General features: G+C 40.3%; 1 protein-coding gene across 1 annotated transcript; it reads left to right on the top strand.

Annotated features, from left to right (window-relative positions):
- The first annotated feature begins 16 nt into the window (after positions 1 to 16).
- On the top strand, positions 17 to 18,906 carry LOC106593417 (zinc finger BED domain-containing protein 4). Its single transcript, XM_045710234.2, has 4 exons — positions 17 to 122; positions 9,315 to 9,633; positions 10,126 to 10,661; positions 15,346 to 18,906. Exons 2-4 carry the CDS (start codon positions 9,321 to 9,323, stop codon positions 17,218 to 17,220), a joined length of 2,724 nt encoding a protein of 907 aa, XP_045566190.1. The 5' UTR covers positions 17 to 122; positions 9,315 to 9,320; the 3' UTR covers positions 17,221 to 18,906.
- The last annotated feature ends 321 nt before the right edge of the window (positions 18,907 to 19,227 follow it).

Genomic DNA, 19,227 nt, shown 5'->3' with positions numbered 1-19,227 from the left:
CGCAAAATGCGCAGTCACGACGGTCTTGAGCATGTATTCTCGCGGGAACAGCGCATACCTCGTTCTGTTAAAGCAGGGCATACAACAATAACAGCGGTCAACTTTCAAAATCAAGAGTCAAGGTAAAATCAGGCTTTCTATCATTTTCTAGAACGTTTCCAAATACAACAAACATAATTTAGTAGTCGGGTTATTTGTCCACGGTCACCATTGATTAGTCTATTGATCTAGCTAGCTAACTATCCATTAGTAAACACCAAGCTAGCTGGGGCCGCGCAAGATGGCGGTCAGTGCAGATAATTTGTTTTGGTCGGTGAAGGAATTATTGGATTTCCTTACCCAAATATGACCATTTGGTCATTTCTGCGGTCATAAAACCCCGTATGAATATGGTTTAGTTTGTTTACCAAAGTCATTGATTACTTTCTGCAACGTATTCACCTCTAAAACTAAGTTTGCGACAACACTAGATAGCCATATAAGCTAGCTCAAAAACTAGCTTATAGAACGTAACTACATGGAAACTTCCAGAACCATAAGGAAAGAAATGGAGAGATCGTCAGATGGACAATTAACCACAAAAGATGGTGTGGTTGTGGGTACTCCTCTTCAGAATGTAACTGTGGGGGGGGAATACTGCAATGGGTGATGAAAATGTGGTGAGCACGGACAATGCTCACATCTTGCGCCCCTCCAGTCCCCAGCTCAGGCCGTTACCTTACGACCCCGGCACTCCAGTCAAGCCCCAGGGGAAAAAGATGAGAGGCCAAGAGGTTATGCCACTTATTGAGATGCAAAACAAAATTGTAATGCTTTTGACAGCAAAGATAGATGAAAGGGCAAATGGCTTGGACATGGTTAGGGAGAATACAATGACAATTGAGGCCATGAAAAAATCTGACTTTATCTTTGGAGAAGTGAAAACCCTCAAAAGTGACATGAAGAAAGTGGAAGTTATCTGCCAGGAAAATGAAAAGAAGGTGGCTGAACTCGAGCAAAAGGTGAATGAGGCGGAGAGATACCAGCGCAGGTGGAACCTGAGGCTCCATGGAATTCCAGAGCAGGCGGGTGACGACATCAAATGCAGAATTGTTGACATCTGTGGAGCTGTCATTCCCGAATCAAAAGCCAAACTTCAGGAAAATGTAGACATCGTTCATCGTTTGGGGAGACCGAGGACAACCATCATCCGGTTCACCAACAGATCTACACGGGATCTTCACTGGAGGCGAGCGAAGAATTGTGAATTCCTCATCAAGCAGAAATTGAGGTTCACGGAGGATCTGACCTCAGCAGACAAAGTGACGAGAGAAACTGTGGCTGCAGCTCGAAAGGCAGGAAAAACGGCATATTTTTATCGGTGCAAGAGTGATCATCGACGGGAAAGAAATGCAGCCAAATCAGAACGTTTTAGAGAGCCAGAGTCTAACTCGGACAGAACTGTCAGGCCAAAAAACTGATTGCCAGGTGAAAAGCAGCCTTTTATTATAAAAAATGTACACAAACACTTGAATGAGAAAAGGCTGACCTGAGAACTGGTAAACTTAACACTAACTATAGGTGAATAACTGCTTATTGTAAAGTCTACACAATGTCCCTTGTGGGAGTACTTTGGTAACTTTATGACCAATATTTGTTTCGTTTTTTGTTGGAGAGGTTAATGGGATGGAAATCCTTTTGAGTTACATATCCTTAGGAGAAGCTTATATTAGCATAACAAGGTTGTTGGTTGAAGTTTGTCTTCATCTCTTTCTTCAATTAATGTCGGGGTATTTGTTATTTACTCAAACGTAAGGCTATTTTCCTGTTTTGCAAACGGTTTAATGCAGACTTTTTACAAGAGACTCATGCTTGTTCTTCCAATCTATCTTTTTGGAAAAATCAATGGGGTAACGATATCTGGTTATCATATGGCAGCAACCACTCTGCAGGTGTAGCAGTTTTAGGAGGTGTGTTTAAAGGGGAGGTCATCGGTAGTAAGACTCACCGCTCTGGATGTTGGTTAATTTTAAGTGAATTTCAACAGTGAAATGTTTTTATTAGGGAATATTTATGCATCCAACAACAGGATATTATTTCAAGAATTTGAAGAAGAGATTAATAGAGTTGTAGGTGTATTTCAGGTAGAGGTCGACCGATTAATCGGAATGGCCGATTAATTAGGGCCGATTTCAAGTTTTCATAACAATCGGAAATCGGTATTTTTGGACACCGATTTGGCTTTTTTTTTTTTTTTTTTATAATTATTAGTTATTTTTAATTTTACACCTTTATTTAACTAGGCTAGTCAGTTAAGAACACGTTCTTATTTTCAATGATGGCCTAGGAACGGTGGGTTAACTGCCTTGTTCAGGGGCAGAAAGACAGATTTTTACCTTGTCAGCTCGGGGATTCAATCTTGCAACCTCACGGTTAACTAGTCCAACGCTCTAACCACCTGCTTTACATTGGACTCCACGAGGAGCCTGCCTGTTATGCGAATGCAGTAAGAAGCCAAGATAAGTTGCTAGCTAGCATTTACCTTATAAAAATCAATCAATCATAATCACTAGTTAAACCTGTAATATCATCAACCATGTGTAGTTATCTAGCCTGTCCTTTTGCTCTCTTCATACATTCGGTCCATTTCTAGTTGTAAAGAGAATAACTGACCCTTTCCTTCATGAAGGTCCTCCATAGAGATTAGAGAAAGTATTTCCTTAACAAGTTTATCTTCCCTCAATCCTTTAAGTTCAGCAATTTCTTTACCTCTCTTAATGGCTGTTTGTCTTATTTCATACTTCAATATTTCCCATAAGACTTAAATAGTTGGGCTTTCCTCCAATTGTCTTGTATAATATCTTTGGCATCCATCTTGAAATGATCATCTTCCAACAGTCTACTATTGAGTTTCCAATAACTCCGATTCGGTTTAACTTCAGATCCATTAATATTTAAATATAAGAATATAACTTTATGATCAGTAAGAATTGATGGTTTAATTGATACCTTGACTACAGTATTATCTAATGAATTAGAAATCAACCAGAAATCAATTCTTGACTGTGTCCTTGTTACTCCAAGCGGAGTCCTTTTTATCAGGATATGTAGATCTCAAATATCGACTAATCCAAGACAAAGACAGGTTATTAAACTCAGGATTAGCAATGCTGGATCTGTTAGGAGGGGGATATCTGTCAATCACATTAGATACAGAATTAAAATCCCCACCTAAGATCATTTTGATATCCTGAAATTAGAGGTCGACCGATTATGATTTTTCAACGCCGATACCATTTTTCTTTTAATATATATATTTTTAACTTTAATTTTTTTTAAATATATATTTGTAATAATGACAATTACAACAATACTGAATGAACACTTATTTTAACTTAATATAATACATTAATAAAATCAATTTAGTCTCAAATAAATAATGAAACATGTTCAATTTGGTTTAAATAATGCAAAAACAAAGTGTTGGAGAAGAAAGTAAAAGTGCAATATGTGCCATGTAAAAAAAGCTAGCGTTTTAAGTTCCTTGCTCAGAACATGAGAACGTATGAAAGCTGGTGGTTCCTTTTAACATGAGTCTTCAATATTCCCAGGTAAGAAGTTTTAGGTTGTAGTTACTATAGGACTATTTCTCTCTATACCATTTGTATTTCATACACCTTTGACTATTGGGTGTTCTAATAGGCTCTTTAGTATTGCCAGCCTAATCTCGGGAGTTGATAGGCTTGAAGTCATAAACAGCGCAATGCTTGAAGCATTGCGAAGAGCTGCTGGCAAACTCAGGAAAGTGCTGTTTGAATGAATGCTTACGAGCCTGCTGCTTCCTACCGCTGCTCTGTCAGACTGCTCTATCAAATCATAGACTTAATTATAATATAATAAACACACAGAAATACGAGCCTTAGGTCATTAATTTGGTCAAATCGGGAAACTATCATTTAAAAAACAAAACGTTTATTCTTTCAGTGAAATACGGAACCGTACTGTATTTTATCTAACGGGTGGCATCCATAAGTCTAAATATTGCTGTTACATTGCACAACCTTCAATGTTATGTCATAATTACGTAAAATTCGGGCAAATTAGTTCGCAACGAGCCAGGCGGCCCAAACTGTTGCATATACCCTGACTCTGCGTGCAATGAACGCAAGAGAAGTGACACATTTTCCCTAGTTAAAAGAAATTCATGTTAGTAGGCAATATTAACTAAATATGCAGGTTTAAAAATATATACTTGTGTATTGATTTTAAGAAAGGCGTTGATGTTTATGGTTAGGTACACATTGGCGCAACGACAGTGCTTTTTTTCGCGAATGCGCTTGTTAAATCACCCGTTTGGCGAAGTAGGCTGTGATTCAATGATAAATTAACAGGCACCGCATCGATTATATGCAACGCAGGACAAGCTAGGTAACTACACATGGTTGACGATTTTACTAGTTTAACTAGTGATTATGTTAACATTGATTGTTTTTTATAAGATACGTTTTATGCTAGCTAGCACCTTACCTTGGCTCCTTGCTGCACTCACATAACAGGTAGTCAGCCTGCCACGCAGTCTCCTCGTGGAGCGCAATGTAATCGGCCATAATCGGTGCCCAAAAATGCAGATTACCGATTGTTATGAAAACTTGAAATCGGCCCTAATTAATCGGCCATTCCGATTAATCGGTCGACCTCTAATATGGACCTTGATTTAACTTTAATTGTTAATTTGTTTATCTTTCATGGAAGGTTCTTTATCCATAAAATGAAGTGTGCAGAGAACAAACCCCTCTTCACATTATTTAAGATTTCATTTCAAAATAATATTTAAATTCTCAGTAAATGTAAAAACAAAAAAGCAATACGCACCATGAGTATTTAACAAACTGAAAATGATTCTTGATATGTAATACCCCTGTCTGTTAGGTTTATGTACTCTTGTTTGTATATTTCTGTTTTTTTGTATTTGTGTTCATAATAAAAATAAATAAAAAATAAACACCAAGCTAGCTAACTACAGTAGCTACCATAGTAAGCACGGTTGTTGATCTTCAAGACACTGAGTTGTGAATGACCATATTATTTGTTATCAAAACAATATTGTGAAATTTATGATGTGGGAGTCTCATCTTTCGATCATATTTTTAGTAAGTTAGCATAGCTAGCTAGCTAGGCCGTTTGTTAGGTAGCTAGCTTACTTCATTTTCAGTATTCATTACTGTAGTCATTTAATGATTCCAAATAAAATGCCAGTTTAAGATCTTGTTTGCAGCACGAATGTCACTTTCGTATGGTAATGAGGAAACCTTCCAAATAAACATTCCATTTTTGTGTCAACAAATAGCATTTATGATAACAAATACAAATATGGTTTAAAACATTTTTTAAAGACCAATAATGACAAAATACAATACAAAATGTTGACACTTATGTTGAGAATATTGGGCTGTAGAGAACTTTTCTACATGTCTCAGCTAAAGGGAGATGGAAAATACTCAGTAGGGTCTCTGCTAACCAGATGTTTTATTTTGGAGGGGGACAGTGTCATATCCAGCAGCACTTCATTCAAATCAAATTGTATTGGTCACATACACATATTTAGCAGATGTTATTGCGGGTGTAGCGAAATGCTTGTGTTCCTAGCTCCAACCGTGCAGTAATATAACAATTCACAACAACACACACATCTAAAAGTAAAGAGAATGTAATTAAAGAAATATATATATTAGGACAAGCAATGTCTGAGTGGCATTGACTAAAACACAGTAGAATACAGTATATACATATGAAATGAGTAAAGCAGTATGTAAACATTATTAAAGTGACTAGTGTTCCATTTAAAGTGACCAGGAATACCATGTCTATGTACATAGGGCAGCAGCCTCTAAGGTGCAGGGTTGAGTAACCGGGTGGTAGCTGGCTAGTGATGGCTATTTAACAGTCTGATGGCCTTGAGATAGAAGCTCTTTTTCAGTCTCTCGGTCCCAGCTTTGATGCACCTGTACTGACCTAGCCTTCTGGATGGCAGCGGGGTGAACAGGCCGTGGCTCGGGTGGTTGATGTCCTTGATTATCTTCTTGTCCTTCCTGTGACATCGGGTGCTGTAGGTGTCTTGGAGGGCAGGCAGTGTGCCCCCGGTGATGCGTTGGGAAGACAGCACCACCCCTTCCATAGCTCCCAATGCAATACACTGTAAATGGGATATATATTGTGTTGTAGAGAGAACTATTCTACCCATATTAGCTAAACTAGGGTGGGAAATACTCAGTAGGGTCTTTACCAGGGCTCTCCAACCCTGTTCCTGGAGAGCTTTCCTCCTGTAGGTTTTAACTCCAACCCTGTTCCTGGAGAGCTTTCCTCCTGTAGGTTTTAACTCCAACCCTGTTCCTGGAGAGCTTTCCTCCTGTAGGTTTTCGCACCAACCCTGTTCCTGGAGAGATACCCTCCTGTAGGTTTTCACTCCAACCCTGTTCCTGGAGAGATACCCTCCTGTAGGTTTTCACTCCAACCCCGTTCCTGGAGAGATACCCTCCTGTAGGTTTTCACTCCAACCCTGTTCCTGGAGAGATACCCTCCTGTAGGTTTTCACTCCAACCCTGTTCCTGGAGAGATACCCTCCTGTAGGTTTTCACTCCAACCCCGTTCCTGGAGAGATACCCTCCTGTAGGTTTTCACTCCAACCCTGTTCCTGGAGAGATACCCTCCTGTAGGTTTTCACTCCAACCCTGTTCCTGGAGAGATACCCTCCTGTAGGTTTTCACTCCAACCCTGTTCCTGGAGAGATACCCTCCTGTAGGTTTTCGCACCAATCCCAGTTATAACTAACCTGATTAATTTGATCAATGAGCTAAATATTAGAATCGGGTGCACTAGATTAGGGTAGCTCTCCAGGAACAGGGTTGGAGAGCTCTGGTCTCTACTAACCAAATATGTGTAATTTTGGAGGGGGACTGTGTTATAGACATATTACCGTTGTATTCATTTCAAAACAATACATTCATGTACTGTTGTTGTGTTGGAAAGACAAAACACCGCAAACGTTTTGTTGTTGCTTACGCTGTTTTCTTCCAGTGTGAAATAAAATGCCATTCTATACTAGACTTCCATGCATTCTTGCCTTGCCCTGATAGAGGTGCCAAGTACTGATTTTTATTAGCAGTTGATTAGTTGAGAAGCCAACAGCGTACTGCATAGGGGGCTATAGAGAAAGGAGTCACCACTCTGTACAGTCTATAGCAGCGTACTGCATAGGGGGCTATAGAGAAAGGGGTCACCAGCACTGTGTACAGTCTATAGCAGCGTATTGCATAGGGGGCTATGGAGAAAGGGGTCACCACTGTGTACAGTCTATAGCAGCGTATTGCATAGGGGGCTATGGAGAAAGGAGTCACCACTCTGTACAGTCTATAGCAGCGTATTGCATAGGGGGCTATAGAGAAAGGAGTCACCACTCTGTACAGTCTATAGCAGCGTATTGCATAGGGGGCTATAGAGAAAGGAGTCACCACTCTGTATTAAACCCGTTGCCCAGCACGAGACCATTTAAAGTTTTGCAGACTATTGAGTAACTCTAATAACGTGTTTGTATTTTATTAAGTGTGTTTCTTTAAATGTAGCCTACACAATAGCTTTCAACATACAAGTATTTGTGTAATGCTGGGATACATAATACAATATCAAAATATCCTCTTTATTTTGAAAGGTGGTTGCAAAGCTGTGAAAAACAGTTGTACTGCACCCGAGTGCAAAAAACAAAACAAATCGACATTCCCTAAGTTCAGCATGTCGTTGCAGGGGGCTCTTATTTTGAGGAGAAAACAACTAGGACTGTGCTGCCAGCATGATATCCTGCTGCTAGGAGAACAGTAATCAATAACTAGAAACATAAAGCCCTCTACTTTCATATCACATCAAAATATTTTCACAAATGCAAAATATAGACTTACTGTACACTGTTTTAAGACGGTTGCAGCCGACAGTGTTTTTCAGGGACAATGTTGTCTTCCGTTAGCACCCAGGTGTTGGGAGATGCAGAGAGCTAATTAGCGTAGATAGTAGTCTGTTTTCTGTCAACAAGCGCTGTAACATGGAAATATGGCCGTGTGGGAACTCAAGGTGTGTAGTATTTTAAGCTTTTTTAGATTTTTCTGAAAATGATTTCGCACTGATGTGAAAGATGGTTATGTTTCCAAAACCATACCGCAAGTGATGCGTGTTAACGTTTTAGATCAAGCATCAGGGCTCTTAACAAAACTCCCCCCGGCCAGAAGATGCCATCGACAAAAGGCGCTAAAGATAGTCAGCGTCTATGAATGGGCTAAAGCTAGCTAAACTTTATTATTATTTTTTAATTTCACCTTTATTTAACCAGGTAGGCAAGTTGAGAACAAGTTCTCATTTACAACTGCGACCTGGCCAAGATAAAGCAAAGCAGTGCGACAAAAAACAACAGAGTTACACGTGGGGTGAACAAAAGTACAGTTCCCTGGTGAAGGAAGTTTCTGAGGAACTCCACCAACAGAGTTGAGCAGGGATCAGGCTCTGTGGAATTCAGCTCCAACTATATCGATTCGCCCAAAGTCAATACTTAAATAAATAAATAAAACAAATTAGATTTATGAAACACTTACCTTGTATCTATGTCTTGTGTAGTAAAAATAATGGATTTCAGCAAAGGCAGGCAGGCAACTACACAGGACAAATATCCACCCTGCACAGCCAGAAGAGGACTGGCCACCCCTCATAGCCTGGTTCCTCTCTAGGTTTCTTCCTAGGTTTTTGGCCTTTCTAGGGAGTTTTTCCTAGGGAGTTTTTCCTAGCCACTGTGCTTCTTTCACATGCTTTGCTTGCTGTTTGGGGTTTTAGGCTGGGTTTCTGTACAGCACTTTGAGATATCAGCTGATGTACGAAGGGCTATATAAAAATAAATTTGATTTGATTGATTGACAAACAGAGGTACAAGGTAAGCATTTACCAAGTTGCATTTTTAAGAAATCGATGGTGTCGGAGCTAAATTCTACAGACCCTTGTCACTGCTTGACCCCGAGGAGAAGATTATCTTCAAAACCCTCCATGGGGTCATTGTCTCTTCTGTGTAATGTACTGGAACTGAGAGTCATGACCAAGGGCTGGTCAGTAAGCTAAAGCTAACCCAATAATAGCTCCACATTGCTGACGTTAGCTGTTGTTGCCATAGCAATGTGAGCTAGCTAGTTCCATTTTATTAGCAGGGATTCCTAGTGCATGGAATATTTAGCACATTATATCCCTTTTATTATTTACTGAAACTCACCTTTCACTTGTTGTGCTTCCTCTTTTGGATCCATCTCTAGCCTTCCATGTCTGTACCCAAGTCCACAGAGTCCCTGGGTTCTGGCTGTGATGTTCCAGCCCAGAGAACCTCAAAGCAGGGTCCAGAGATGGTGTCATTGAAGCTGGAGGACTGCAGTCAAACACTGGAACTTAATGTGATTGTCAAAGAGGAATGGGAGGAGAGAGAAATCGAGGAGGAGAGAGGAGTCAAAGAGGAGGTGGAAGAGCGAGAAGTCAAAGAGGAGGAGAGAGGAGTCAAAGAAGAAGAGGAGAACAGGAAAGTGTCTGCTCCAAACCTAAGGGAAGAGGAGGCAGCAGTAGATAGTATCAGTGACCCAGGTAAGTTAAGGTGTGGAGTAAGGAGAGAGGTTGATCGGCTTTGAAAAAGCCAACTGACACTTACTCTTGTGTTACTGACTTGTTGCACCCTCGACAACTACTATGATTATTATTATTTGACAATGCTGGTAATTTATGAACATTTGAACATCTAGGCCATGTGCTGTTATAATCTCCACCCGGCACAGCCAGAAGAGGACTGGCCACCCCTCATAGCCTGGTTCCTCTAGGTTTCTTCCTAGGTTTTGGCCTTCCTAGGGAGTTTTTCCTAGCCACCGTGCTTCTACACCTGCATTGCTTGCTGTTTGGGGTTTTAGGCTGGGTTTCTGTACAGCAATTTGTGATATCAGCTGATGTAAGAAGGGCTATATAAATAAATTTGATTTGATTTGGTGCCTATTGTATTGCTTCTGCTTGCATCGAAAGTATTTTAAAGCCCCTTTCAATGTTTCCTTTCTGATTCTAACCCCATATATGTTCATATTCCCACAGGAGAGAGCTCCAGGCCAGGTTCAGACAGTGAGCCCAATTCCACAGCATCAGGAAATCATAAACAACACAGACAGAGGAACTCAAGACAGAAACATCACCACTGCATGGACTGTTTCACTAGTTTCTATGAGCCACAGGAGTTGAGAAAGCACACTTGTAGGCCCCACCCCTGTTCAGATTGCAGAGGCAGTTTTATTTGTCCAACTCACCTCATTCCACACCAACAGACTCTCAAAACAAAGAAGCCTTACACGTGTGGTCAATGTGGCAAGAGATTTCAGACCCCAAGCATCTTGAAGACGCACCAACTTACTCACACAGGAAAGAAGCCTTTCCACTGCTCTCATTGTAGGAAGAGTTTTAAGTTGGAAGGAAGCCTTCAGAGTCATCAGAGAATACACAGTGGCGAGAAGCCCTACCACTGCTCCCAATGTGGGAAGAGCTTTAGTCAGGCAGGACGGCTAAATGAACACCAGAAATATCACACAGGAGAGAAGCCATACCACTGTGATCAGTGTGGGAAGAGTTTCCATCAGGTAGGACACCTAAATAACCACCAAAGAATACACACAGGGAAGAAACCATACAGCTGTGAACAGTGTGGGAAGAGTTTCCATTGGGAAGGATACCTAAATAACCATCAGAGAATACACACAGGCGAGAAGCCTTACCACTGCTCTCCATGTGGGATGAGTTTCACTTGGTTATCGTCCCTAAAATATCACCAGTTAAAATGTCAGGGTCGTTCCACTATTACTATTATTAGCCAATATTAAAATACATGTTCAATGAGATGCCCTTTAATATAGACCACATTGTGAAATCAATAAATCAGGTTTTTAATATAAATAGTAGAGGTCGACCGATTTAATCGGCATGGCCGATTTAATTAGGGCCGATTTCAGGTTTTCATAACAATCAGTCATCGGCATTTTTGGACACCGATTATGGCCGATTGCATTCCACGAGGAAACTGCGTGGCAGGCTGACCACCTGTTATGCGAGTGCAGCAAGGAGCCAAGGTAATTTGCTAGCTAGCATTAAAACCTCTCTGGGATATGTGGCTAGCGTCCCACCTCAACAACATCCAGTGAAATTGCAGGGCGCCAAATTCAAAACAGAAATCTCATAATTAAAATTCCTCAAACATACAAGTATTATACACCATTTTAAAGCTTAACTTCTTGTTAATCCAGCCACAGTGTCTGATTTCAAAAAGGCTTTACGGCGAAAGCATACCATATGATTGTGTTAGGTCAGCATTGAGTCACAAAAAAACATACAGCCAAAGAGAAGAGTCACAAAAAGCAGAACTAGAGATGAAAATTAATCACTAACCTTTGATGATCTTCATCAGATGGCACTCATAGGACTTCATGTTACACAATACATGTATGTTTTGTTCGATAAAGTTCATATTTATATCCAAAAATATGTTTACATTGGCGCGTTATGTTCAGTAATATTTTGCCTCCAAAACATCCAGTGATTTTGCAGGGAGCCACATCAATTTACAGAAATACTCATCATAAACGTTGATATAAGATACAAGTGTTTTACATAGAATTAAAGATACACTTCTCCTTAATGCAACCGCTGTGTCAGATTTAAAAAAAGCTTTACGGCAAAAGCACACCATGCGATAATCTGAGTACAGCGCTCAGACACCAAAACAAGCCATAGAGATACCCGCCATGTTGGAGTCAACAAAAGTCAGAAATAGCATTATAAATATTCACTTACCTTTGATCTTCATCGGAATGCACTCCCAGGAATCCCAGTTTCACAATAAATGTTTGTTTTGTTTCGATAAAGTCCACATTTATGTCCAAATACATCCCTTTTGTTCGCGTGTTCAGTTCACAGTCCAGACGAAAAGTCTAAAAAGTTGCATTACAGTTTGTAGAAACATGTCAAACGATGTATAGAATCAATCTTTAGGATGTTTTTATCATAAATCTTCACTAATATTCCAACCGGACAATTCCTTTGTCTTTAGAAATGTAAAGGAACTCCGCTCGCTTTCACGGCTGAGTTTCACAGTAGAAGCATGAAACAAGTTTCTAAAGACTGTTGACATCTAGTGGAAGCCTTAGGAAGTGCAATATGACCGCACAGACACTGTATATTGGATAGGCAATCACTTGAAAAACTACAAACCTCAGATTTCCCACTTCCTGGTTGGAGTTTTCTCATGTTTTTGCCTGCCATATGAGTTCTGTTATAGACAGACTTCAGAGTGTCTTCTATCCAAATCTACTAATAATATGCATATCCTAGCTTCTGGGACTGAGTAGCAGGCAGTTTACTCTGGGCACCTTATTCATCCAAGCTGCTTAATACTGCCCCCAGATCCCAAAGAAGTTAAACTTATCTTATAAAAAACAATCAATCTTCACATAATCACTAGTTAACTACACATGGTTGATGATATTACTAGGTTAACAAGCTTGTCCTGCATTGCATATAATCAATGCGGTGCCTGTTAATTTATCATCGAATCACAGCCTGCTTCGCCAAACGGGTGATGATTTACCAATAGCACAATCGTTGCACGAATGTACCTAACCATAAACATCAATGCCTTTCTTAAAATCAATACAAAGTATATATTTTTTTAAACTGCATATTTAGTTAAAAGATTCATGTTAGCAGGCAATATTAACTAGGGAAATTGTGTCACTTCTCTTGCGTTCATTGCACGCAGAGTCAGGATATATGCAACAGTTTGGGCCGCCTGGCTCGTTGCGAACTAATTTGCCCGAATTTTACATAATTATGACATAACATTGAAGGTTGTGCAATGTAACAGCAATATTTAGACTTAGGGTTGCCACCATTTCGATAAAATACGGAACTGTATGAATATACGTTTTGCTTTCGAAATGATAGTTTCCGGATTTAACCTCTTACATCTAGACGTTCCGCTAGCGGAACACCGCTCCAATATCCAATGATAGGGCGTGGCGCGAATTACAAATTCCTCGAAAATCCAAAAACGTCCATTTTTCAAACATATGACTATTTTACACCATTTTAAAGACAAGACTCTCGTTAATCTAACCACACTGTCCGATTTCAAAAAGGCTTTACAACGAAAGCAAAACATTAGATTATGTCAGGAGAGTATCCAGCCAGAAATAATCAGACACCCATTTTTCAAGCTAGCATATGTCACCAAAACCACAGCTAAATGCAGCACTAACCTTTGATCTTCATCAGATGACACTCCTAGGACATTATGTTATACAATACATGCATGTTTTGTTCAATCAAGTTCATATTTATATCAAAAACCAGCTTTTTACATAAGCATGTGACGTTCAGAACTAGCATTCCCACCGAACACTTCCGGTGAATTTACTAAATTACTCACGATAAACGTTCACAAAAAACATAATTATTTTAAGAATTATAGATACAGAACGCCTTTATGCAATCGCGGTGTCCAATTTTAAAATAGCTTTTCGGTGAAAGCACATTTTGCAATATTCTGAGTAGATAGCCCGGCCATCACAGGCTAGCTATTTTGACACCCACCAAGTTTGGTACTCACCAAACTCAGATTTACTATAAGAAAAATTGGATTACCTTTGCTGTTCTTCGTCAGAATGCACTCTCAGGACTTCTACTTAAACAACAAATGTTGGTTTGGTTCCAAATAATCCATAGTTATATCCAAATGGCGGCGTTTTGTTTGTGCGTTCAAGACACTATCCGAAGGGTAACGAAGGGTGACGCGCCGGTGCGTATCGTGACAAAAAAATTCCAAATATTCCATTACCGTACTTCGAAGCATGTCAAACGCTGTTTAAAATCAATTTTTATGCGATTTTTCTCGTAAAATAGCGATAATATTCCGACCGGGAGACGTCGTTTTCGTTCAAAGACTGAAAATGTAAAATGGACTCTTCACGTGCGCCCGTCTCATTGTTCTCAGATCGACCACTATCCAAATGCGCTACTGTTTTTCAGCCAGGAGCTGCAAAGTCATCATTCAATGTTCTGGCGCCTTCTGAGAGCCTATGGGAGCCTTAGAAAGTGTCACGTTACAGCAGAGATCCTCTGTTTTCAAATAAAGAGGCTAAAAAAGGCCAAGAAATGGTCAGAGAGGGCACTTCCTGTTTGGAATCTTCTCAGGTTTTGGCCTGCCATATGAGTTCTGTTATACTCACAGACACCATTCAAACAGTTTTATAAACTTTAGGGTGTTTTCTATCCAAATCAAACAATTATATGCATATTGTAGTTTCTGGGCAGGAGTAATAAACAGATTAAATCGGGTACGTTTTTTTTATCCGGCTGTGAAAATACTGCCCCCTATCCATAACAGGTTAACTATATTAATGACCTAAGGCTCGTATTTCTGTGTGTTTATTATATTATAATTAAGTCTATGATTTGATAGAGCGGTCTGACTGAGTGGTGGCAGGCAGCAGCAGGCTCGTAAGCATTCATTGAAACAGCACTTTCCTGTGTTTGCCAGCAGCTCTTCGCAATGCTTGAAGCACAGCGCTGTTTATGATTTCAAGCCAATCAACTCCCGAGATTAGGCTGGCAATACTATAGTGCCTATAAGAACGTCAAAGGTATATGAAATACAAATGGTATAGAGAGAAAAAGTTGACGTGTCATAATTCCTATAATAACTTACGGCTGAACTTGGAAGGAGTTCCTTCGTTATTTTACCGTTCATGTCTTCCATAGAGAATGTCTTGATCTACTTCAATGCCTTGGCGTTTTGATACCCATGTAAATCTCACTAGGATAAGGTAACATTTGTGAACTTATTTTCATAAATCCACTCTACAAAAATATTTATCTTTGCTTATATTTAGTCAGTATTGATCAGTTACCTTGTCCTATGGATATCTACACAGTTATCAAATTGGCGAGGTGGTGTAAGCCTACACGAAACACGGACCTTATTTGAAGTCAATCTAAAAATATCCTATGGAATGAAGGAACCGCTTTTCAGATTTTGCTGGAAGGTGTCATGGGGATTATGACTCACACTTTGGTCGTCGGTTCTTACCATGCCCATTATTAAAATAGGATTTCCTACATATAGAAATTACAGTTTTTGTTTTCAACATTCATCACATGTAACTTAAACTAAATTTGTATTATTCAAACAGTTGAGAGTATTTGTCTCCTAAGCAGACTCTTCAGTATCCTTGTCACTTCAGAGGTGTGTGTGTGTGTGTATTAATTTTACAGATGGCAGAGAAAAGCAGAGCACCAGTGTGGGACTATTACATCGAATTGGCACCAGGGAAAGCAAGGTGTCTTATTTGTGATAAAGATATAAGCATGGGGTCAGCAATGGCTAAATCCAAAAATACCACCAATCTGTGGAATCACCTTAAGAACACCCATCCAAAAGCCCATAAGGAAGCAATGATGAAAAAAGCAAAGGCAAATTCTTCACAAGGAAAATGTGATACAGACACATCACAGACATCGCAGGCTACACTCTTGCAACTTTTTAATAAACAAGCAAAATGGCAGGACAAAGACCCGAGGGCCAAGAAGATGGATGAAGCAATTATTGAGATGATTGCCACTGACAACCAGCCATTTACAGTGGTGTCTGACGTTGGTTTTCAGCGGCTGATTAGTCTTGCTGAACCCCGGTACAGGATCAAAGATGAAAACTTCTTTCGCACAGAAATGCTAGATAAAACACATGAAAGAGTTGTGATGAAAGTGAAGAATCTGGTGGCACCAGTGAACGCTCCACACATGGCATTCACAACTGACTGCTGGTCAGGCACTACAGAGTCCCTGATGAGCCTTACTGGACATTTCATTGACAATTTCTGGACAAGAAAGCAGGTTGTGCTGAATGTCAAGACTATGACTGGATCACACACAGGAAACTACATCAGAGAGATGTTTTTGACCATGTTGGAATACTGGGAAATCCACACAGAACGTGTATTGTTGGTCCTCAGGGACAGTGGGGCAAACATGGTGAAAGGTATGAGACTGGCAGAGCTTCCAGACTTCAGCTGCAGTGCACACACCCTACAGCTTGTAATCAATGATGGCCTATCCAGTCAGAGAGCTGTGCTAAACATTATTGGCATGTTGAAGAGCTGTGCAACTCACTTTGACCATTCTGTACTGGCCAAACAGAGGCTGAGGGCCATTCAGGAAGAGCTCGGCCTTCCCAAACACAGCATCATGCAAGCAGTTCAAACTCGCTGGAACTCAACACTACACATGCTGCAGAGGATGTTTGAACAGAGGCGTGCACTGAATGTGTATGCAGGTGAATACGGACACATCCGCGGTTTGTCTGCTGCACAGTGGGACATTGTCTCTAACCTAATTGAGATTCTGGCACCTATGGAAGAGGTGACACTGGAGATGAGCCACTCCAACTCTACAGCAGCATGCATCATCCCCAGTGTGTCGGTGCTGAAGCTGATGCTGCAGCAGGAGGGTTCTTCTACTCAAGGCATCAAAACTTTACGGAAGACCATGTTGGACAGTCTGACAAGGAGGTTCTCCAAGGCCGAGGAGACAAAGTGCCTGGTTCTGGCAACTGTCCTGGATCCACGTTACAAGAGCTACGCCTTCCCCTCAGGGACAGCACTAGAGAAAGCAAAAGAGTGGCTGAAGGAGGAGTCTGACCTACTAAGGAAACCAAATCCCAGAGCCACAGCAGAAGGGACGAGTGAAGATGAGGACCCAGATCCAGGTGCAAAGAGGCAAAGAGTCCAGGTAGATCAGCCACCCAGTCTGGTGGACAGCCTCTACGCTAGAATCCTTGGAAGCCAAGAGGGCAGGGCTGAAGTCCAGTGCAGTTTTGAAACTGAGTTGGAGTGCTACCTCACAGAGCCTGTCATTGACAGAAAGAGCGGCTTGCCTTTGGAGTGGTGGAAGCAGAATGAGGACAGATTTCAATCCCTCGCTCCACTGGCAAAGAAGTTTCTCTGTCCCCCACCTTCTTCGGTCCCAAGCGAGAGAGTGTTCAGTGAGGTGGGGATAATTTATGATAAGTGTAGGAGCAGACTGACAGGGGACCAGGTAGACAAGCTCTGCTTTCTGCATCACAACCTAAAACTTCTTAACTGGGAATATTGAAGACCCATGAAAGCTGCTGGTTCCTTTTAACATGTGTTCTCATGTTATTTTATGTATTAAGTGAAAATTAAAGTGTTCATTCAGTATTGTTGTAATTGTCATTATTACAAATATATGTATGTATGTATGTATTTTTTTTTTAAATGTCCGATTAATCGATATCGGCTTTTTTTGGTCCTCCAATAATCGGTATCAGCGTTGAAAAAAATCATAATCGGTCGACCTCTAATAAATAGACTTGCTAAATTGCCAACAATTCAGCATTTTGAAATGCCCCTCTGTGTCACTTCTAGGAAGATTTTAACCCACTTAATCCCAAAATGTCTCCAAGCTTCACCACCGTTGTAAAGCGTTGTAAACCCCTAGTTGTTGCTTTGACAGTCATTTCTGAAGATTGTTTTTATTTCATGTGGAAACATTGAACGTGTAGTAGTGAACTCAGAGTAAAAGCAGATGAGCTGCTTCTTTTTGGCCATTTCCTGGTGTTTGGTTGTGAAAACTGAGTGGGATCCCCTGTTAGCCAGGCTAGAAATGTTTCAACTATTTTTGTGAAGCTTGCATTCAATTGCCTGATGGACACAACAAGCTTTCATTCCCCCTGTCATAAGGAGATTGATGGCTGATTTAAGAAGAAATCACCAACCCTGCACTTAATCGCCACTTACTACAGCCATTGTTTTATTTAACCTCTTGAGATGGGAACACATGTTTTTATGAAGTTGAACATGTGCTCTTTATGACATAATGTAAAAATTATGGGAAATCAAGTTTTTTTAAAATGTTTTAACCAATTTTACACTTCGCAAAAGGGACCAAATTGGTGTAACGACCCATTATATCCCTGCCTCTTGGCAATGTTCTGCCACATCAACTTCAAACCCAGGTGTGAAAGTCGATTTTATTACTTGGCGGTACAGACCTCCTATGTACATTTTTATGTTGTTGATGGGCCTAATTAGTAAAATACGTCTTTACACTTTTAACGCTCTACTGCACGCATTAAAATAGGACCATGCAACAAAAACTTTTGGATTTGTTTTTCTCACTTAAAATGGCCCCAAACAGACAAAAGTAAAAAATACATTTTCAAATGTGTATATGTTGCCATATGGCAACACTGTGCAGCAACCGTAACAATATGGAACTACTAAAAACATTGTTCAATGTGATTTTCTAAAATCAATCATTTTATTTCTTTAACTGTTGATTGTGCTATTTGAAACAAATAAATGTATTTGTAAAAATATGTTGTTTTCTAATAGAAATTAGGAGAATTGCCTACAGAGGGGCGCTGTGGTCTAAGGTGTGACATCGTAGTGATTGAGGCGTCACTACAGACCCGGGTTCAATCCCAGGCTGCGTCACAACCGGCGTGACCAGGAGTCCATTAGGGCGGCACACAATTGGCCCAGCATCATCATTTCTGTCTGTAATATACTCTTTGTGGGGGGAAAACAAATTCTTATTGGCTGGGTCTGGCCCACCCACTGGGGAGTTTATGCCCATCCATGGCTGCCCTGCCCAGTCGTGTGAAATCCATAGATTAGGGCCTAATGAATTTATTTCAATTGACTGATTTCCTTATATGAACTGTAACTCAGTGAAATTGTTTCCTGTTGCGTTTATATTTTTGTTCAGTATATATGTCAGCGACAGAACAATTAAAACATACTATTAAAAACGTGATCTTCTCCCTCCCCCGCTGACAGTTTCTGAAATAATAAAGCTCAATTGCTAATTTGAGCACATTTCTGTAGAGTTGTGGGCAGAATGTTTCAATCTTTTGCAGTGACTTTTTCAAACTGAAAATTCTGCAAGATTGGTTGTCTATTGAACAATTGAAAAGTAGCCTAAATGCTGCCTGCAGCCAACACTTGTATGCAAAAGACAAATTGCTGTTCAATATTTAGTTTATCGATACATGATTGTGTTTCCATCGCCTGCCTTGGTATAGGCTCTGAGATTAGACTAGGATGTCGCGCTCCTATCGCTCAGCAATACTGTTGC

This window comes from Salmo salar, chromosome 02 (assembly GCF_965601325.2).
Source record: "Salmo salar chromosome 02, fSalSal1, whole genome shotgun sequence".
In the NCBI taxonomy this organism is placed as follows: Eukaryota; Metazoa; Chordata; class Actinopteri; order Salmoniformes; family Salmonidae; genus Salmo; species Salmo salar.
This window is presented reverse-complemented; position numbering and strand designations above follow the sequence as displayed.

Coding starts and splice junctions, on each gene's coding strand:
- LOC106593417 (XM_045710234.2), top strand. CDS start 9,321: ATGTCTGTACCCAAGTCCACAGAGTCCCTGGGTTCTGGCTGTGATGTT. Junction 9,634..10,125: donor AGATAGTATCAGTGACCCAG/GTAAGTTAAGGT, acceptor ATATTCCCACAG/GAGAGAGCTCCAGGCCAGGT. Junction 10,662..15,345: donor GTGGGAAGAGTTTCCATCAG/GTAGGACACCTA, acceptor TTAATTTTACAG/ATGGCAGAGAAAAGCAGAGC.